This window comes from Octopus sinensis, linkage group LG8 (genome assembly GCF_006345805.1).
Source record: "Octopus sinensis linkage group LG8, ASM634580v1, whole genome shotgun sequence".
Taxonomy (NCBI): Eukaryota; Metazoa; Mollusca; class Cephalopoda; order Octopoda; family Octopodidae; genus Octopus; species Octopus sinensis.
Genome location: NC_043004.1, coordinates 55,709,988 through 55,729,842, shown reverse-complemented (window position 1 = coordinate 55,729,842; position 19,855 = coordinate 55,709,988). Strand labels below are relative to the sequence as shown.

At 42.9% G+C, this 19,855-nt stretch overlaps 1 protein-coding gene across 2 annotated transcripts in view; it reads left to right on the top strand.

Annotated features, from left to right (window-relative positions):
• Positions 1-19,855, top strand: part of LOC115215174 (WASH complex subunit 5) — a 229,346-nt gene that overhangs the window by 164,900 nt on the left and 44,591 nt on the right. For both annotated transcript variants that reach the window (XM_029784356.2, XM_036505410.1), the window contains exons 12-17: positions 957-1,069; positions 3,704-3,870; positions 5,518-5,593; positions 6,704-6,823; positions 12,684-12,815; positions 14,592-14,672. In XM_029784356.2, coding sequence (XP_029640216.1) covers positions 957-1,069; positions 3,704-3,870; positions 5,518-5,593; positions 6,704-6,823; positions 12,684-12,815; positions 14,592-14,672 — 689 coding nt within the window. The remainder of the gene's footprint in view (positions 1-956; positions 1,070-3,703; positions 3,871-5,517; positions 5,594-6,703; positions 6,824-12,683; positions 12,816-14,591; positions 14,673-19,855) is intronic.

The following is a 19,855-nucleotide window of genomic DNA, read 5'->3' as shown; positions in this document are numbered from 1 at the left end:
AGTTGACTGAAAACATTTCTTTAACGCTTTTGTTACCATATTCTTGTTGAAATTAACTAACAGTCTTTCAATTAATTTTGAGGTGGTGAAGTATGTTATTTGAATGAGGGACCTCATGGAGGTGATGACAGTGATCACGATTTGCTGTGCTTGAAAAAACTCATCAAGCCAAGTGACGTCATAGTTACGTCTGGTGCTGGTGACACACAAAAACACCCATGCTGGTGACACATTAGTGGCACCCACAACACTCTCAGAGTGGTTGGTGTTAGGAAGGGTATTTAGCCATAGAAATCAAGCCAAATTCAGACTGGAACCTGGTGTAGCTCTCCAGCTTACCAGTTCCACCCAACCCATCTAACCCATGCCAGCATGCAAAGCAGACGTTAAAGGAGGAGGAGGACGAGGAGGAATTTAATAAAATAACTTTGTCATTATTAAGATGGTACTTGAAATATAAATTAACATGAAATTTTGAGTAAGGTTTGTATCACAGAACCCTATATTATTTTTAATTTAAATTACTGAGTTGTTTCCCTTGCCTTTCTTGTTCAGAATTAGTTCAGAATTTTTTTCTCGGTCTTCTGTGAAAAACATATCTAGGTATGGAAAAATATTGGTTTCAAATTTTGGCACAAAGCCAGTCAGGTCAAGTACATCAACCCCAGTGCTCAACCAGTATTATTTTAGCAACCCTGAAGGGATGAAAGGCAAAGTTAACCTTGGCAGAATTTGAACCCAGAACATAAAGATGGGTGAAATGCCATTAAGTATTTTAACAATTCTGGATGCTAATGATTCTGCCAGCTCACTGCCTTTAAGTATGTAAAAATACAGTCTCATACAGATTGATAGCAAATGGGTTAAGACTGTCCTCTTTATGTTCCATTTAATCTCTAAAACTATCTCTCTACTTTACCTTTTCACACTGTCTGCATGTCTTTGACTTGTTTCAGATAACTTACAAGCTTGGTTTGCAGAAATGTCCAAACAGATCACCTCCCTTGACTATGATGATTCCACTACTGCTGGTAGGAAAATAGTCCAACTCATTCAAGCTCTTGAAGAAGTAATTATTACTTTATCTCGTTTGATTTCAGATTCTTGATAACAACTTATGGTTTTCCTACCACATCAGTAATTATCTGAAACTAATTCTCTCTCTCTCTCTCTCTCTCTCTCTCTCTCTCTCTCTCTCTCTCTCTCTCTCTCTCTCTCTCTCTCTCTCTCTCTCTCTCTCTCTCTCTCTCTCTCTCTCTCTCTCTCTCTCTCTTATAAAATCCACTCCCAAGGCTTTGCTCAGTCTGAGTATATAGTAAAGGCACAAATGAAAACTATGTAACTTATATATATATATATATGTGTATATATATATATAGTTAATCCAAACAAGAAAGCACAAAAAAACACAACGCGAGGACGTGGAACAAATATAGTATTATTGGACGCTCAGGAAAGAAGGAAAGGAGGAGGGTTTAACGTTTCAAGTGGAACTCTTCGTCGGAGACATAGGAGAAGGAAAGATCCAGAGAAGGGAAGACAGAGGAGAAAAAATCTCCAGCGATACACACGAGGTCACATTTTTGATATATATATGTAGGCGTAGGAGTGGCTGTGTGGTAAGTAGCTTGCTTACGAACCACATGGTTCCGGGTTCAGTCCCACTGCATGGCACCTTGGGAAAGTATCTTCTACTATAGCCTGGGGCCGACTAAAACCTTGTGAGTGGATTTGGTAGACGGAAACTGAAAAAAGCCCGTCGTATATATGTGTGTGTGTGTGTATGTTTGTATATCTGTGTTGTCCCCCCCCCCCCAACATTGCTTGACAACCAATGCTGGTGTGTTTACGTACCCGTAACTTAGCGCTTTGGCAAAAGAGACAGATAGACTAAGAATAAGTCCTGGGGTCAATTTGGTCGACTAAAGGCAGTGCTCCAGCATGGTCACAGTCAAATGACTGAAACAAGTAAAAGAGTAATATATAGATAGATAGATAGATAGACAGACAGACAGATAGGCAGGCAGGCATGTCAGACCTAGCTATGGACACAAGCATAGTATTATTGTTAAGAAATTCATTTTGCAACACTGTGGTTTTGAGTTCAGTCCTACTGTACAGCACCTTGAGAAACTGTCTTTGACTATAGCTCCAGAATTACCAATACCACATTAAGAAATTTGGCAGATGGAAACTGCAAGAACCCTGTTACATACACACATGTATGTTTGTGTGTGAATGTGCGTCAGTTTTTACATATTCCACGCTCATCTCCGCTTGAGCAAATCAGTACTGATGTTGACATTACTTGTTGACAGAACATTGACCTCCTGGAATCTGTTCAGAGACGTGCAACCAAACGCATACCCTCCATCAGACACCTACCATACTCTGAGCGCCTTGTTTCCTTGGGCATGGATTCACTGAAGCTCCGGCGTCTGGCGATGGACTTGGTAAACACCCACAAAGTTATCAACCACCTCACCAACAACAACACTGAACACCTTTTTGATCTCCATGTGTCCAACACACGTGGACATGCCTACAAAGTCAGAAAACAGCACAGCTCCCATGACTTTCGGAAACATTTTTTCACGCTCAGAGTTGCTGAAGCATGGAACAAACTGCCTGCATCAGTTGTTGACTGCCATGACACTGCATCCTTTAAGGCCCTCATGCTTTCCGAAATCCGCCGAAACTACACTTGATTATACATACACTTTAGTGCACCTTTGTAGTGCACCTGAGCACTGTACACAATGTTTTATTATTATTATCTTAACTAGTCACTGTATTTTGCTGAGTATGTGGTCAGTAACTGTGGTCTGCTCGCGATGATGCTCTGTCTATGATGCTTTGTCTTCTTTGTAATTTACTGCAGTCTGTTTGTGGAGAGAGCTAAATGGAACTGACTTAACCCATGATAGATCTTATATATGTAAGATGTATTCCTTTTATTCTTAAATATAATTACCAAGCATCAAATGTGACTATATTACGGAAAGTATACCAAGTTTATGATTGTATGAGGAAACATTTAATTTTTTTCACAAAATATGTTTGTAAAAATAGGTGCACATCTTATACAAGAGTGCATCTTATATGCCAGAAAATATGGTGATGTATTCCTTGTACGCTGAGTGTCCAGTAACCAAGACTTTTGGTGATTTGCTGTACTTGAAAAGACATGACAAACTAAGTGAAATCATAATCATGGCCAGTGCTGGTGACATGTAAAAGGCATCCATGCCAGTGACATGTAAAAGGCACACAGTACACTCTATGGAGTGATTGGTATTAGGAAGGGCACACAGCAATAGAAACCAAGCCAAAACAGACCAGAGCCTGGTGCAGCTCTCCAGCCAGTGTCATATGAAAGGCGCACATGCCAGCTGGTGACATGTAAAAGACACTCTGTGCATCTCTGTGGAGTGGTTGGTGTCAAGAAGGGCATCCAGCCATACAAACTAAGCCAAAACAGACTGGAGTCTGGTGTAACTCTCCAGCTTACCAGCCCCAGTCAAATCATCTTACTTATTCCAGCCTGGAAAATGGATGCTAAATAATGAAGATGATGAAATTAGACAAGTAAGGCTATATATACATTGAAGTATACAGTGTTTGTATAATTTCTGGTTGTACTGTTGCCAAGTCAAGTAGAGTCATTGACATTTAACATCATTTTTTTTTTCATTTTTGACAGGTCCAAGAATTCCATCAGCTGGAGAGCAACCTTCAAGTGAAACAGTTCTTGGCTGACACTCGTAAATACCTTCATCAAATGATTCGCACCATTAACATCAAAGAAGAGGTACTGATCACTATCCAAATAGTTGCTGACCTTTCTTATGCGTGGCACTTAATGGACAGGTCAGTATTTCAGTATTTCATTTTTATCTAGTGCCAGAACTCTTCAGAATTCCCTAGTTTGTCGTTTCACCTTTCTGTATACTTTCTCCATGCCGGAATGGTTTGGACCAAAGTTATTGAGGCAGTATTTTATAGATTGTTGTCTTTGCTTATCTCCATTCCTTATCTGTTCTTCAAGTTAGGCACTCCTGTTCCACTGGTTTATATGTGAAACTGATAAAACCACTAAGCTAAGGGACATATTGTTCACAAGAGATGTAAACAAACGCCTCTCTGCTCAACTAGTATCAGTGTAAAGTTATGTAGAAACAAACCAACACACATATCCACATGCACATACACATGATGGGTTTGTGAAGTGTTTCCCCTATCACACATCACATAAGTCATTGATCTGCTTGAGGCTGTCATAGAAAACACTTACCTTAAGTGCCACATTGCAGAATGGAACCCAAAACCATGTGGCTCCAAATCAAATTCCATAACCACTCTATCATATTGTACCTGTAATACTCTTCCTAAAGAATGTAACTTGGGAAAGACACACCATGTTTTCAGTGACACAGTATGGCTTTTACTTTTACAGTAGCTGCAAATTTTAATATCCTCTGTTTTCCATTTGGGCATTGATTGGATGGGCATCTACTGCTCTCTTAGAATGGTCATATCTGTCCAGCACTGCCCCCTGTCAGATTCCTGGACATATTTCATAGTGTCCTGATAAAAGCATATAGTACACTCTGTAAAGTGTTGACATTAGCAAGGGTAGCCAGTCACAGAAACCATGCCCAAAGCTGAGGCACTTTGACAAGATGTGGCCCTCTCATCCATTCAATCCTGTCACAATGTCCAACCCATCCCAGCATAGAAACCAATTTAAATGATGATGATGATGATGATGATGGGACTTGCGTGTGTATGTGTGTGTATACAAATACATTTATATATACATATAATATGCATAATACAATATAATATGGAATGGTTGTATACTGTCAATCTAACGTGCAATTGATTTCATGCGAAGACACAGAATGTAAACATTAACACAAACACATGGATGTGGAGTGAAGGATTTGGAGTCAAGAAATTAGAATTGGAAAAAATAATTCGGAAATACTAAATTTCTGAATCTCTCGTAGAGACATGTACGGTGGTGGGGCAATAGAATGGTTGTATACTGTCAATCTAACACGAACGTGACAGTAGGGGGTTACACCACCGCTGTTTAGCCCTAGGAAGCATCGACGCTTCCTGCTGGCTTCGACACATTTTTCCTGTGTCCTTATATACATTTATGAAGGGGAGACAAACACCCCCAGCAGCCAGGCCTGCATCTAGAGACACGCATGTTTCAGGATCATTGTCCATCATCAGTCTAGAGTAGCAGACGCCCACCAGCCGTTGATATCTGCCTCGATTCGCAAATGTATATTTCTAAATTCAGTGAAGTTTATTCACTGATTACCAAAATCAGAAATATTAAATTTCTAAATCTCTCATAGAGATATGTACAGTGGTGGGGGCGATAGAATGGTTGTATACTGTCGCATGAGAGATTTAGAAATTTAATATTTCTGAATATAATATGATATAGCATATATATTTCATATTTCTTTTAACAATCCACTTGTTTCTATGTTGCAGTTATACATCAATAATGCAGGAAGGCATTAAGAAAGATCCCTCCCTTGTGATAAAACTGAGGGCAACATTTTTAAAGGTATCGTGTGCAATGTGCACTATTGATCTCCAATACCGGTGGAGATTTGTGGTCGTTTTTTTTCCTTTGTTCATATATTTTGTACTTAGCAACATATATTATGTTCACAGACTGAGAATGTTAAAACATATTTCAGTATCAATATTCTCAAATAATATGGTGTTTGTCCTCAATTGTTAGGTGATCTAAATCACAAGGATAAGTTAATGATGTTTTTGAGACAGTGGATATTAATTGCCTAATTAGAAACGCTTAATTAAGTGGCGATGTAAAAACGAAATTACCTCCAAACTAATATTATTTTAATTATTTCGGCAAGTATGGGAGACAACTCTTGGCATGTTTTGCTGTTAGACCTCTTCAGCTAAACATAAACTTGACTGTACTTACTGAAAGAGTGATGAGAGAATCACTTTGTATATGTCACATAAGTAGATGTTAATATATTTGTGTATGTCACATAAGTAGATGTTAATATATTTCAAAATAAATTAGTGATGTTAAATTTTCAGAGATGTCATCCTTATGGGAAAAAAACTGTTAAGTTAGTATTAATATATTTAATTAATTGAGTATTAAAAATACTCTATAGACAATGAAATGCTTTCAGTGGATTTGAATTCAAGTCTTATTAGCTTACTTATAATGCAATAGTACTGTATCCACTCAACCATTTCTCTTTGTGTGTGTGTGTGTGTGTGTGTGTGTGTGTGTGTGTAATATATAATGTATTTTATTTTGGTCAGGTCAGTCTCTAGCCACTCTGAGTATTGCCTAACGGTGCACAGGCTCTTCAGACATGTCATAACTTACCTGAAGAGTCTGTTTACCCACAGGTGAAACTCAGAGTAGCAAGAGACTGACTCAACCAAACTAAAACTGCATTATTAATGTACTGTGGGTTTTTTTTTTTTTCCTGATGCTCAACACTAATCAGGTGTATGTATCTATGTACGTGTCTGTGTGTGCATGTTTGTGTGTGTGCCTGTATGTAACCACAATCATTAGAAGTGAAAGTGAAAGAATAAACACCAAAAATAATGATGGTTGTGAGATGGAAGTAGCAGGACGAAGTTGGGTGATGGTGGTAATGATGTATTTATTTTGTAGATGGCTTCTGCATTGGATCTGCCACTCATGAGAATTCTTCAAGCTAACAGTCCTGACCTTATCAGTGTATCAAAGTACTACTCAGGTGAACTGGTGGCCTATCTTAGAAAGGTGTTACAGGTGAGTTTAGCAAATTGTCATTCTCTCTGTAGACTTCTTTGAAATGATTGAATTTTCAGATCTATCCAATTGTTGCCTATATTTCTATTGATTTCAAATTTTAACACAAGGCCAGCAATTTCAGGGTAGGGGTTAGTCAAAAACATTGACCTCAGTGTTTAACTGATACTTTTTTATTAACCCTTAAAGGACAAAAGGCAAAGTGAACCGAGGCAGAATTTGAACTCAGAATATGAAGACAGACAAAATGTTGCTAAGCATTTGGCCCGGTGTCCTAATGATTCTGCCACCTCACTGCCTTTACCTATGTTTATATTCACAAGGGATTGTTTCCCCTTTTTCTATTATTTCTCTCTCCATCTGCCACCCTTTTAGAATCAATAATCTGAAATTGGAGCTATTATTTATCCAGTAGATTAAAACAGTCAGTAGGGCATTGACCAAAATACTTTGTGCTGTTTAGTTGTGTTCCTTTACATTTCTGAATTCAAATCATACAGGGTCACCTCTGTTTCATCTTTCTAGGAATTACTAAAATAAAGTACCAGTCACCGATCCAATACTAGGAATGAGTAAACCAACTTTACCCCTCTCCCTAAATGTGTAACCTTGTGCCTCATTTAGAAATCAAACATAGCTGTCTGATGAAGAAGACTGCAACTATGTTGTTTCGTATTTAATCTCACTGGGACATTTTGAATGATCTTCTATTATAACCTTCGGCTGACCATTGCCTTGTGATTGAACTTTCATTGACAGAAAGTGTACAAAACTCCACTCTTCATATGTGTGTGTTTTTGTTTCTATGTGCTATCACATTGACACTAATCAAATCAGACATAGGAAACTATTTTCAAGAAGCATAGACATATGAGTGGCTGTGTGGTAAGTAGCTTGCTTACCAACCACATGGTTCTGGGTTCAGTCCCACTGCGTAACATCTTGGGTAAGTGTCTTCTACTATAGCCTCAGGCCGACCAAAGCCTTGTCAGTGGATTTGGTAGACGGAAACTGAAAGAAGCCCATCGTATATATGTATGTGTTTGTGTGTCTTTAGCGGTTCGGCAAAAGAGACCGATAGGATAAGTACTAGGCTTACAAAGAATAAGTCCTGAGGTCAATTTCCTCGACTAAAGGCAGTGCTCCAGCATGGCCACAATCAAATGACTGAAACAAATAAAAGAGTAAGCAGGCCACATGAGACATAACTTGTCATCTAAAAATATTGAAGGTAGTCATGTATGTATAAATGTAAACAAACAAATGTTTGTTTATTTTTTATCAGAAGCATTGAAATGTGTATTGTACAATACAAATAAGATGATATTTTTTCAAACAAATATCATTGAAAAAATATCATCTTCTTAACTGAAAGTAATGTTTTGTTAGGCATGCCATTGAGAAAGTCCCATGAGCTGCAGTCTAGCAGTTTGCCTATGGCTGAATTAAATAATGGGGATATTTATTGACATCACCTGTAAGCATTATATCCTGTAGCTCAGCAGTTCTTTATCTGAAGATCAGTAAAGTAAAAATTCCTTACTTAGATAAGAATTAACCCTTTCGTTACTGTATTTATTTTGAGATGCTCTGTGTTTCTTTCAATTACTTTAAATATAACAAAGAATTTAGTAAAATAACTTTGTTATCATTAAGCTAGTGTTAGGGACATAAATTGTGACTAAGGTTTGGTGAAAGATTTTAATTCAAAACTTATGAAAACAAGGCATTTGTACTCAGAGCCAGAGGCGGTTTCAGCCGGGTTAATAACGAAAGGGTTAAGAGTTGGCCACAAAAAGTGCTCCCAGCCATTGAACACGGTTTTGGTAAGTCTCATCTAACCCAATCATCATCATTTTCATCAATGTTTAATATTTCTTATCTATACTGGCATGGGTTAGATGGCTTGACAGGAACTGATGAAGCCCGAAGCCACACCAGGATCTATAGTCTGTCTTGGCTTCATTTCTACAGTTGGGTGTCCTTCTAATGCCAACCACTTTACAGAGTGTACTGGTGCTTTTTATGTGGCTCTAGTACCAGTGCTTTTTACATGGTACCAGCACTAGTGCTTTATATGTGGCACCAGCACCCCCACCAATACATTTTGTGTGGTACCTTGGCTGCTAGGATCTTAGTTCGGTTGTGGTAGGTGGGTCTTCTTGAGTACTACAGTGCACCACATATCTTGGTCCTCTGTCATCCCCTTAACAAGGTTAGGGTTTTTGAGATTGACCTTCAGTACTACGTCCCATGTCACCCAGGTCTCCGTCTTCTACAACTTGCTTCAATGTAAAAAGCAAACGTTGCAACAATGATGAAGCTGAAGATGATGATGATGATGTTGGTGCATAAAAAGCACCATCCGTTCGTGGCACATAAAAAGCACCATTCATCCGTGGCCGTGCCAGCCTTACCTGGCCCCCGTGCCAGCCTTACCTGCCCCCCGTGCCAGCCTTACCTGGCCCCGTGCCAGCCTTACCTGGCCCCGTGCCGGTGGCACGTAAAAAGCACCATCCGATCATGGCCGTTTGCCAGCCTCACCTGGCCCCCATGCCGGTGGCACATAAAAAACACCATCCATTCGTGGCCGTTGCCAGCCTTACCTGGCCCACGTGCCGGTGGCACGTAAAAAGCACCATCTGTTCATGGCCGTTTGCCAGTCTCGCCTGGCCCCCATGCCGGTGGCACATAAAAAGCACCATCCATTCGTGGCCGCTGCCAGCCTCGCCTGGCCCGCGTGCCGGTGGCACATAAAAAGCACCATCCATTCATGACCGCTGCCAGCCTACCCTATCCCCCATGCCGGTGGCACATAAAAAGCACCAACCGTTCGTGGCCGCTGCCAGCCTCGCCTGGCCCCCGTGCCGGTGGCACATAATTAGCACTATCCGTTCGTGGACGTTTGCTAGCCTCGCCTGGTCCCCGTGCCAGTGGCACATAAAAAGCTCCATCAGTTCGTGGCCACTGCCAGCCCCGCCTGGCCCCCGTGCCGGTAGCACATAAAAAGCACCATCCGTTCCTGAACGCTGCCAGCCTCGCCTGTCCCCCGTGCCGGTGGCACATGAAAAGCACCATCTGTTTGTAGCCGCTGCCAGCTGCACATAAGAGGCACCATCCGATCGTGGCCACTGCCAGCGGCACATAAAAAGCACCATCCGTTCGTGGCCGTTTGCCAGCCTCGCCTGGCCCACGTGCCGGTGGCACATAAAAAGCAGCATCCGTTCATGGCCGTTTGCCAGGCTCGCCTGGCCCCCATGCCGGTGGCACATAAAAAACACCATCCGTTCATGGCCGTTTGCCAGCCTCGCCTGGCCCCCATGCCGGTGGCACATAGAAAACACCATCCATTCGTGGCCGTTCCAAGCCTTACCTGGCCCCCATGCCAGTGGCACATAAAAAGCACCATCCGTTTGTGGCCGCTGCCAGCTGCACATAAGAGGCACCATCCGATCGTGGCCGCTGCCAGCGGCACATAAAAAGCACCATCCGTTCGTGGCCGTTTGCCAGCCTCGCCTGGCCCACGTGCCGGTGGCACATAAAAAGCAGCATCCGTTCATGGCCGTTTGCCAGCCTCGCCTGGCCCCCATGCCGGTGGCACATAAAAAACACCATCCGTTCATGCCCGTTTGCCAGCCTCGCCTGGCCCCCATGCGGGTGGCACATAAAAAGCACCATCCGTTCATGGCCGTTTGCCAGTCTCGCCTGGCCCCCATGCCAGTGGCACATAAAAAGCACCATCCATTCGTGGCCGTTTGCCAGCCTCGCCTTGCCCCCGTGCCAGTGGCACAAAAAAAGCACCATCCGTTCGTGGCCGCTGCCAGCCTCGCCTGGCCCGCGTGCCGGTGGCACATAAAAAGCACCATCCGTTCATGACCGCTGCCAGCCTACCCTATCCCCCATGCCGGTGGCACATAAAAAGCACCAACCGTTCGTGGCCGCTGCCAGCCTCGCCTGGCCCACGTGCCGGTGGCACATAATTAGCACTATCCGTTCGTGGACGTTTGCTAGCCTCGCCTGGTCCCCGTGCCAGTGGCACATAAAAAGCTCCATCAGTTCGTGGCCACTGCCAGCCCCGCCTGGCCCCCGTGCCGGTAGCACATAAAAAGCACCATCCGTTCCTGAACGCTGCCAGCCTCGCCTGTCCCCCGTGCCGGTGGCACATAAAAAGCACCATCCGTTTGTGGCCGCTGCCAGCTGCACATAAGAGGCACCATCCGATCGTGGCCGCTGCCATCGGCACATAAAAAGCACCATCCGTTCGTGGCCGTTTGCCAGCCTCGCATGGCCCCGGTGCCGGGGGCACATAAAGAGCACCATCCGTTCGTGGCCACTGCCAGCCTCGCCTGGCCCCCGTGCCGGTGGCACATAAAAAGCAGCATCCGTTCGTGGCCGCTGCCAGCGGCACATAAGAAGCACCATCTGTTCGTGGATGTTTGCCAGCCTCACCTGGCCCCCGTGCCGGTGGCACATAAAAAGCACCATCCGTTCGTGGCCACTGCCAGCCTCGCCTCGCCCCCGTGCGGTGGCACATAAAACGCACCGTCCGTTCGTGGCCGCTGCCAGCCTCGCTGGCCTTTTATGCCAGCTGCACATAAAAGGCCCCATCCATTCGTGGCCGCTGCCAGCGGCACTTAAGAAGCACCATCCGTTCGTGGCCGCTGCCAGCCTCGCCTGGCCCCCATGCCGGTGGCACATAAATAGCACTATCCGTTCGTGGACGTTTGCTAGCCTCGCCTGGTCCCCGTGCCAGTGGCACATAAAAAGCTCCATCCGTTCGTGGCCGCTGCCAGCCCCGCCTGTCCCCCGTGCCGGTGGCACATAAAAAGCACCATCCGTTTGTGGCCGCTGCCAGCTGCACATAAAAGGCACCATCCGTTCGTGGCCACTGCCAGCCTCGCCTGGCCACCGTGCCGGTGTGTCACATAATACGCACCATCCGTTCGTGGCCGCTGCCAGCTGCACATAAAAGGCCCCATCCATTCGTGGCCGCTGCCAGCGGCACATAAAAAGCACTATCCGGTGGCACATAAAAAGCACCATCCGTTCGTGACCTCTGCCAGCCTAGCCTGGCCCCCGTGCCGGTGGCACATAAAAAGCACCATCCGTTCGTGGATGTTTGCCAGCCTCACCTGGCCCCCGTGCCGGTGGCACATAAAAAGCACCATCCGTTCGTGGCCGCTGCCAGTGGCACATAAAAGGACCTATCCAATCGTGGCCGCTGCCAGCGGCACATAAAAAGCACCAACCGTTCGTGGCCGCTGTCGGTGGCACATAAAAAGCACCATCCGTTCATGTCCGCTGCCAGCCTTGCCTGGCCCCCGTGCCGGTGGCACATAAAAAGCACCATCCGTTCATGGCCGTTTGCCAGCCTCGCCTGGCCCCCGTGCCGGTGGCACATAAAAAGCACCATCCATTCGTGGCCATTGCCAGCCTCGCCTGGCCCCCATGCCGGTGGCACATAAAAAGCACCATCCGTCGTGGCTGTTTGCCAGCCTCGCCTGGCCCCTGTGCCGGTGGCACATAAAAAGAACCATCCGTTCGTGGCCATTTGCCAGCTCCGGCTGGCACCTGTGCCGGTGGCACGTAAAAAGCACCCACTACACTCACGGAGTGGTTGGCGTTAGGAAGGGCATCCAGCCGTAGAAACATTGCCAGTTCAGCTTGGGTCTGGTGCAGCCTTCTGGCTTCCCAGACCCCAGTTGAACCATCCAACTCATGCCAGCATGGAAAGCGGATGCTAAACGATGATGATGATGATGTAACTTAGAGAATTGACCTTGTACACTTACAGCAAAATGGTTAGTATTTTCACTCTGAATATAAGGTAAATGTTTATGAAATTTTTCTTCTCTTCTAGATCATTCCACGAACGATGTTTGGTTTGCTAGCTCTGATTATTCAGAAGCAAACAGCACAAATCAAAGAATTGCCCACACGACTTGAGAAAGATAAAATGAAGGATTATGCTCAACTCGAAGAAAGATATGAAGTAAGTCACATTCATCATTCCACAATGATTGTTTCTTTGTAGACACATGCATATAAGCGACACATTGTTCTCCCTCTTCCTCACTATATCAATGTATATGTGTGTGTCTGTGTGCATTTATACTTCATATATCTCTTTTACTCTTTTACTTGTTTCAGTCATTTGACTGCAGCCATGCTGGAGCACCGCCTTTAGTCGAGCAAATCGACCCCAAGACTTATTCTTTGTAAGCCCAGTACTTATTCTATTGGTCTCTTTTGCCGAACCGCTAAGTGACGGGGACGTAAACACACCAGCATCGGTTGTCAAACAATGCTAGGGGGGCAAACACAGACACACAAACACACACACATACATATATATACATATAGATGACAGGCTTCTTTCAGTTTCCGTCTACCAAATCCACTCACAAGGCATTGGTCGGCCCGGGGCTATAGCAGAAGACACTTGCCCAAGATGCCACGCAGTGGGACGGAACCCGAAACCATGTGGTTGGTAAGCAAGCTACTTACCACACAGCCACTCCTGTGTCTATGTACATGACGTGCATATTTATGTGAAAAAGTGTAACATAGGGGCAGGCGTGGCTGTGTGGTAAGAAGCTTGCTCCCCAACCACATGGCTCCAGGTTGAGTTCCACTACATGTCACCTTGGGCAAGTGTCTTCTGCTATAACCTCGGGCTGGCCAAAGCCTTGTGAGTGGATTGAGGAGACAGAAACTAAAAGAAGCCCATCATATATATATATATATGTATATATATATGTGTGTGTGTGTGTGTGTGTGTGTATATATATATATATATATATACGTGTGTATATGTTTGTGTGTCTGTGCTTGTCCCCCCCACAATCGCTTGACAAACAATGCTGGTGTGTTTACGTCCCCGTAAATTAGCTGTTTGGCAAAAGAGACCGATAGAATAAGTACTGGGCCTACAAAGAATAAGTCCTGGGGGTTATTTTTTCAACTAAAGGTAGTGCGCCAGCATGGCTACAATCGAATGACTGAAAGAAGTGAAAAAAAAAGTAGTCATGCAGGCATTGAGTTCATGCTTATTAAGCATCAAAACAGAAGCCATTCTGCACCGATGTCCATGGATATGTTGATGAAAAATCTTGGAAAAATCTAGAAACAGAAACTGCTGGCTTGTCAGCAAGATGTATGAGGGACCAAATTGGCTGAAGGCACCACTGTAGGATCCCATCTCAGGACAGTGTAAATAAGCATTAGGTTCATTCTAAGTTCCAAGGTTGCAGTTTGTGTTAAGAAATACATGTTTTTTTTTGTTTTTTTTTGCCTTTCCATGGAGATAATTACATATCTGCTGAGGTAGTCATGTATCTCCTTTACCTGTCATACTTCAGCCTCTCAATACTTGACACAAGGCCATCTCCCTTGATTCAACACCCAACTCCATCAAGGGATCTTGTCTTGCACGTTACTTGGTAACCTCGTTAGTGCTGGTGCCATAGGAGAACGCACCCGGTACACTTTGTTGAATGTTTGATATTAGGGAAGGCATAAAGCCATAAAAACATTGCCAATGCAGATACAGGAGCCTAACACAGCCCTTTGGCTTGCCAGATCCTGTCAAACTATCCATCTTGTGCCAGCATGAAATAAGAACATGAAAACGATGATTTTTCACTTAGATTGTGCTTCCATATTTTGTGAATTATTCATGTTAAACAGCTGATATTATGTTATCCTTTTTTATTACATTTTGTTCAGAATGTGCTTCCATATTCAGTGGATTCTTTCATTTTTGTAGGTTGCTCGTCTGACCCATTCAATTTCTGTCTTTACTGAAGGAATGTTGATGATGAAAACCACTCTTGTTGGAATAATTAAAGTAAGTTCGTGATCTCTGTACGTCAGCCTGATTGGATGTTGGTGTTTGTCAACTGAAAGACTTTATCTGAAGGTTTTATTTAACATAAAACTGCTTGTAATTATAGTTTCAAGTTTTAGTGCTGGGCTAGCAGTTTTGAGGTGAGGGTAAACTCAATTACATAGGAAGGCGGCAAGCTGACTGAAACATTAGCACGCCGGGCGAAATTCTTAGTGGTATTTCGTCTGCCGCTACGTTCCGAGTTCAAATTCCGCCGTGGTCGACTTTGCCTTTCATTCTTTTGGGGTCGATTAAATAAGTACCAGTTACGCACTGGGGTCGATACAATTGACTTCATCCCTTTGTCTGTCCTTGGTCCTTGTTTGTCCTCTCTGTGTTCAGCCCCTTGTGGTTAGTAAAGAAATAGGTAAACTCAATTACATTACCCCCCACCCACTTCCCCATGTTCAACTGATTCTTACCTTTTTTGACCCCAAAAGGATGTAAAGCAAAGTTAACTTCAACAACATTTGAACACAGAATGTGATTAGCTGGAAGAAATTCTGCTAAGTATTTTGTCCAGCATGGTAACGATTCCACCAACTCACCAACTTAAAGCTTCTTGTAATAATCCTTTCTACTATAGGCGCAGGAGTGGCTGTGTGGTAAGTAGCTTGTTTACCAACCACACATGGTTCCAGGTTGAGTCCCACTGCGTGGCACCTTAGGCAAGTGTCTTCTACTATAGCCTCGAGCCAACCAAAGCCTTGTGAGTGGATTTGGTAGACGGAAACTGAAAAGAAGCCTGTCGTATATATGTATATATATATATGCATGTGTGTGTCTGTGTTTGTCCCCCTAGCATTGCTTGACAACCGATGCTGGTGTGTTTATGTCCCCATTACTTAGCGGTTCGGCAAAAGAGACCGATAGAATAAGTATTGGGCTTCCAAAAGAATAAGTCCCGGGGTCGAGTTGCTCGATTAAAGGCGGTGCTCCAGCATGGCCACAGTCAAATGACCGAAAGAAGTAAAGAGTATAGTCATAAGGCTTGGAATTTTGTGGCAGGAGGCTATTCAGTTACATCGACCCCATACTTGACTGATACTTATTTTATCAACCCCAAAAGGATGAAAGACAACTTTGACATGTATGTGTGTGTACTTTTGGAACAGTTATCAATATGTGTGTGTGGGAGGGTATATATAAATAGATATAGATATATTTATATATAATACATTTTTGGAATATATATATATATATATAATAACAAAATAATATATATACACAACACTGTGAAGGCACAGTTTTATATATAATATATTTTTGGAATATATATATAATATATATATATAATTCATATTTTATACATTTTTGGAATATATATATATATAAGCATTAATAAATCTCCGAACGAGATGTAAACAGTAACCACTCGACAACATAAAGTGTACTAGCCATCTCAATGTGGCTAGCCACTGGGGGTGGGTGTTACTGAAGCTTTTAGCCCCAAGAGCTCATTGTCTCTTTACATCTCGTTCGGAGATTTATTAATGCTTTCAGACAGTTTTTCTAAATCAGTGACTGTGGTTGCTGGGAAAAACATTAAATAGATATTCGCAAACAGTTCTCTCCAATCGAAAACCGGTGATTACCGTACGTTGACAAGAGGCAAAAACCTCGAAACTATAGTCCGTATGTATCACTTAGGTTTTCGAGAGGGGATGACCTCCCTTTGCGAATATCAGAAGGGCACAGAAAGTGTGTCTAAATCCAGCTGGAGACGATGATATCCTGGGGCTAAAAGCTTCAGTAACACCCACCCCCAGTGGCTAGCCACATTGAGATGGCTAGTACACTTTACGTTATATATATATATATATATATATATATATATAGAAATAAGGATAAGATCGTTAATTTAAAAATAAAATAATGATTTTATCAAGTGGTCAGCATGGAAAAAATAACCTTCAAAGGTAATAATTATTAAAATTATAAATTAGGTTATCTACGAGATACCACCATGCTGAAAATAGCAGCCATGATCTGACTCTAAAACCACTTTAATTGTCCATATTGCAAACACGGAGAGAAAACAAAGAGACGAGATGAAACTAGTAAAAAATAGCTCGATAATTCTAGATCTTGGATGTCTGACTTTGCATTTAGTAATGCTTTGCCTCATCATCATCATCATCATCATCGTCGTTTAACGTCCGTTCTCCATGCTAGCATGGGTTGGACGGTTCGACCGGGGTTCTGGGAAGCCAGAAGGCTGCACCAGGCTCCAGTCTAATCTGGCAATGTTTCTACAGCTGGATGTATCAATAGAATACTATATATGTGTGTATATCATCATCATCGTTTAACGTCCGTTTTCCGCGCTAGCACGGGTTGGACGGTTCGACCGGGGTCTGGGAAGCCAGGGGCTGCATCAGGCTCCAATCTTCATCTGGCAGTGTTTCTACAGCTGGATGCCCTTCCTAACGCCAACCACTCAGTGGGTGCTTTTTACGTGCCACCGGCACAGGTGCCAGGGGAGTCTGGCATCGACTACAATCGGTTGGTGCTTTTAACATGCCACCGGCACGGAAGCCAGCCAAGGCGGCGCTGGCATCAGCCACGTTTGGATGGTGCTTATTATGTGCCACCGGCACAGAAACCAGACGAGGCGGTGCGGGCATCGGCCACGTTCGGATGGTGCTTTTTATGTGCCACATACACACACACAACACTGTGGAGGCACATGGCCTAGTGGTTAGAGCAGTGGACTCACAGTTGAGGGATCGCTGGTTCAAATCTCAGACCGGGTGATGTGTGTGTTTATGAGCGAAACACCTAAGCTCCATGTGACTCCGGTAGAAGGTAATGGCGAACGTCAGCTGACTCTTTTGCCACAAATTTCTTTCACTCTTTCTTCCTGCATCTTGCAGCTCTCACCTACGATGGACCAGCGTCCTGTCCAGGTGAGGAACCTGTATGCCAAGGAAACTGGGAAACCAGCCCTTATGAGCCAGGGATGGCTTGAGAAGGAACAAATATACAACACTTATCTGATAGCTCAGACAGCAATTAAATGACTACATTCATTTGATAAAACTCATCCAAAGCTTATTAATCCCTGTTAATGACTTTTATTACCATAAGATTCCATGTAAAGCCAGCCAGTAGAGAATGGATTTAAGTTGAATTTGGTGTCCTTTTTATAATAGAATGGTTAATTTAATCCATTGTTTGGGTCAGTTCATTTCTAGAATATTTACAAATTCTTTGCTACTAGTAACAAATAATTCACTGCTTTAATCTTTGTGTATTTCAATCCTACATGCTACAGACTAACAAGGCTGGTGCTTTTCTGTAATTTTAAAGTATTTTAAAGCTGGGAGTACAAGAGCCCACTGAGTGGGATATCACTCTGTTTGCAGGATTAACCCTTAAGTACCACTGGTATTCTCTCTCAGCTGAGGGTACTGCATCAACATGAAATGAAGTGACTTGCTCAAAGGCATAATGCACTGCTTGCTCCAAAATTCAAACACATCTCCTAACGGTTATAAGCATCACACCATAACCACTCAGCTATTGACTAGAAGCTTCGTAGATCTCTTTGATTTATGTAGCTGTTAGTAAATGATTTTCACAATAGAGAGTTGAGAATGAGGCATTTATTAATAACATTGATCAATAAGATAACTGTATTGATTGGGACAAATGATTAGATTAAATGATATCTGATCGGTTGAACATAAAATTATTACATAATGCAGATTAATATTTTCTGTGGTCAGGTCTGATCAATAATAGATTGGATTGAAGTGGTTACTGTTTGAAAAGTTACAAACAAAGATGATGTTATTCAGAAGGAAAGATGACTTATTCTTTGAATTTGTCGGTATCATAATGGTCTTGTACTTCAGTCTTGTTTCAGAAGCAATTAGACATTAAAGTTACTTGTAATAAACTTATTAATAGTAACCAATTGGTAACCAGATAAGAAATAATTGGTTAAAGTAGTGGATGACAAATTAGTAAAGCTTTGAACAAATATACCTTCAAAAACCTATTTGGTCACATTCCTTCAGATTCTGAGTTCAAATTCCACCCAGACTACTGTGGTTGATATATTGACTTTGCCTATACAGGAGATGCCCTAGTATGGCCACATTTCATTCATTGAAAGCAGTTAAAGAATAAAATGAATCCTAAAATGTGAGATTTTTTTTTCTAAAGTTTACCATTTTTGTTTATGTCATTGATGAAACAGCAGCATTTCTTGGAGACTGGCACTTGTAGAAGGATTCTAGGAATAAGGAAAGGTAGACATAAATGCAAGCAAACTGTGTATGTGTGTGTTTGTGTAAGTACTCACATATACACATATTTGTGTATATACATATGTCACGTGATCACGTCACATGACACCAGACCATCAGATGTAGTTACACATCGCTGGTCACAATGCGTTCGCATTGTTTTAGCCTTCGAATGACGCCACCCCGCTGGCTAAGCAAGCAGGCCGACAGAAGAAAGAGTGTTGAAAGAGTACAGCAGGGATCACCACCCCCTGCCGGAACCTCGTGGAGCTTTTAGGTGTTTTCGCTCAATAAACACTCACAACGCCCGGTCTGGGAATCGAAACCGCGATCCTGCGACCGCGAGTCCGCTGCCCTAACCACTAGGCCATTGCGCCTCCACATATATATATATACATATGTATGCAATCATAATACATAATAGTTATTATTATTTTGGATTGGCTCAGGTTTGGCCTTATTCCTGATAGCGAGTTACTACCTGAGTAGTAAGACGTGATAAATTTATTTTTTCATTGTAGCACGAGTTAGTTGTTTGGGACAGACACTGACCAGTTAAGGTTAGCGTTGTACAAATTCAAACAACTTTCGCCCAAGTCTAAAGCGCATCTAAAAACTAAAAGTTCAGTGAGTTGTTGTGAAGACGCTGAACTGTTAACAACATACTTTCAAGATCCTCATTCTGTCAGCCTCATCTAGAACATGGGAAGTTACTATTTTGCTTTCCCAGTCATTATGACTACTGGGTTAAGTTTCCTTTAGCAACTCTGAATTCTTGTGCCCAGTTCTCCACATGACATTCGTTTCTTTTAAGCAGCTATGAGGCTTATTATATTGTTTTATCCGGTTTGCTGAAATCGGTTTCTCCAGCAAGATTTCTATCTGCAT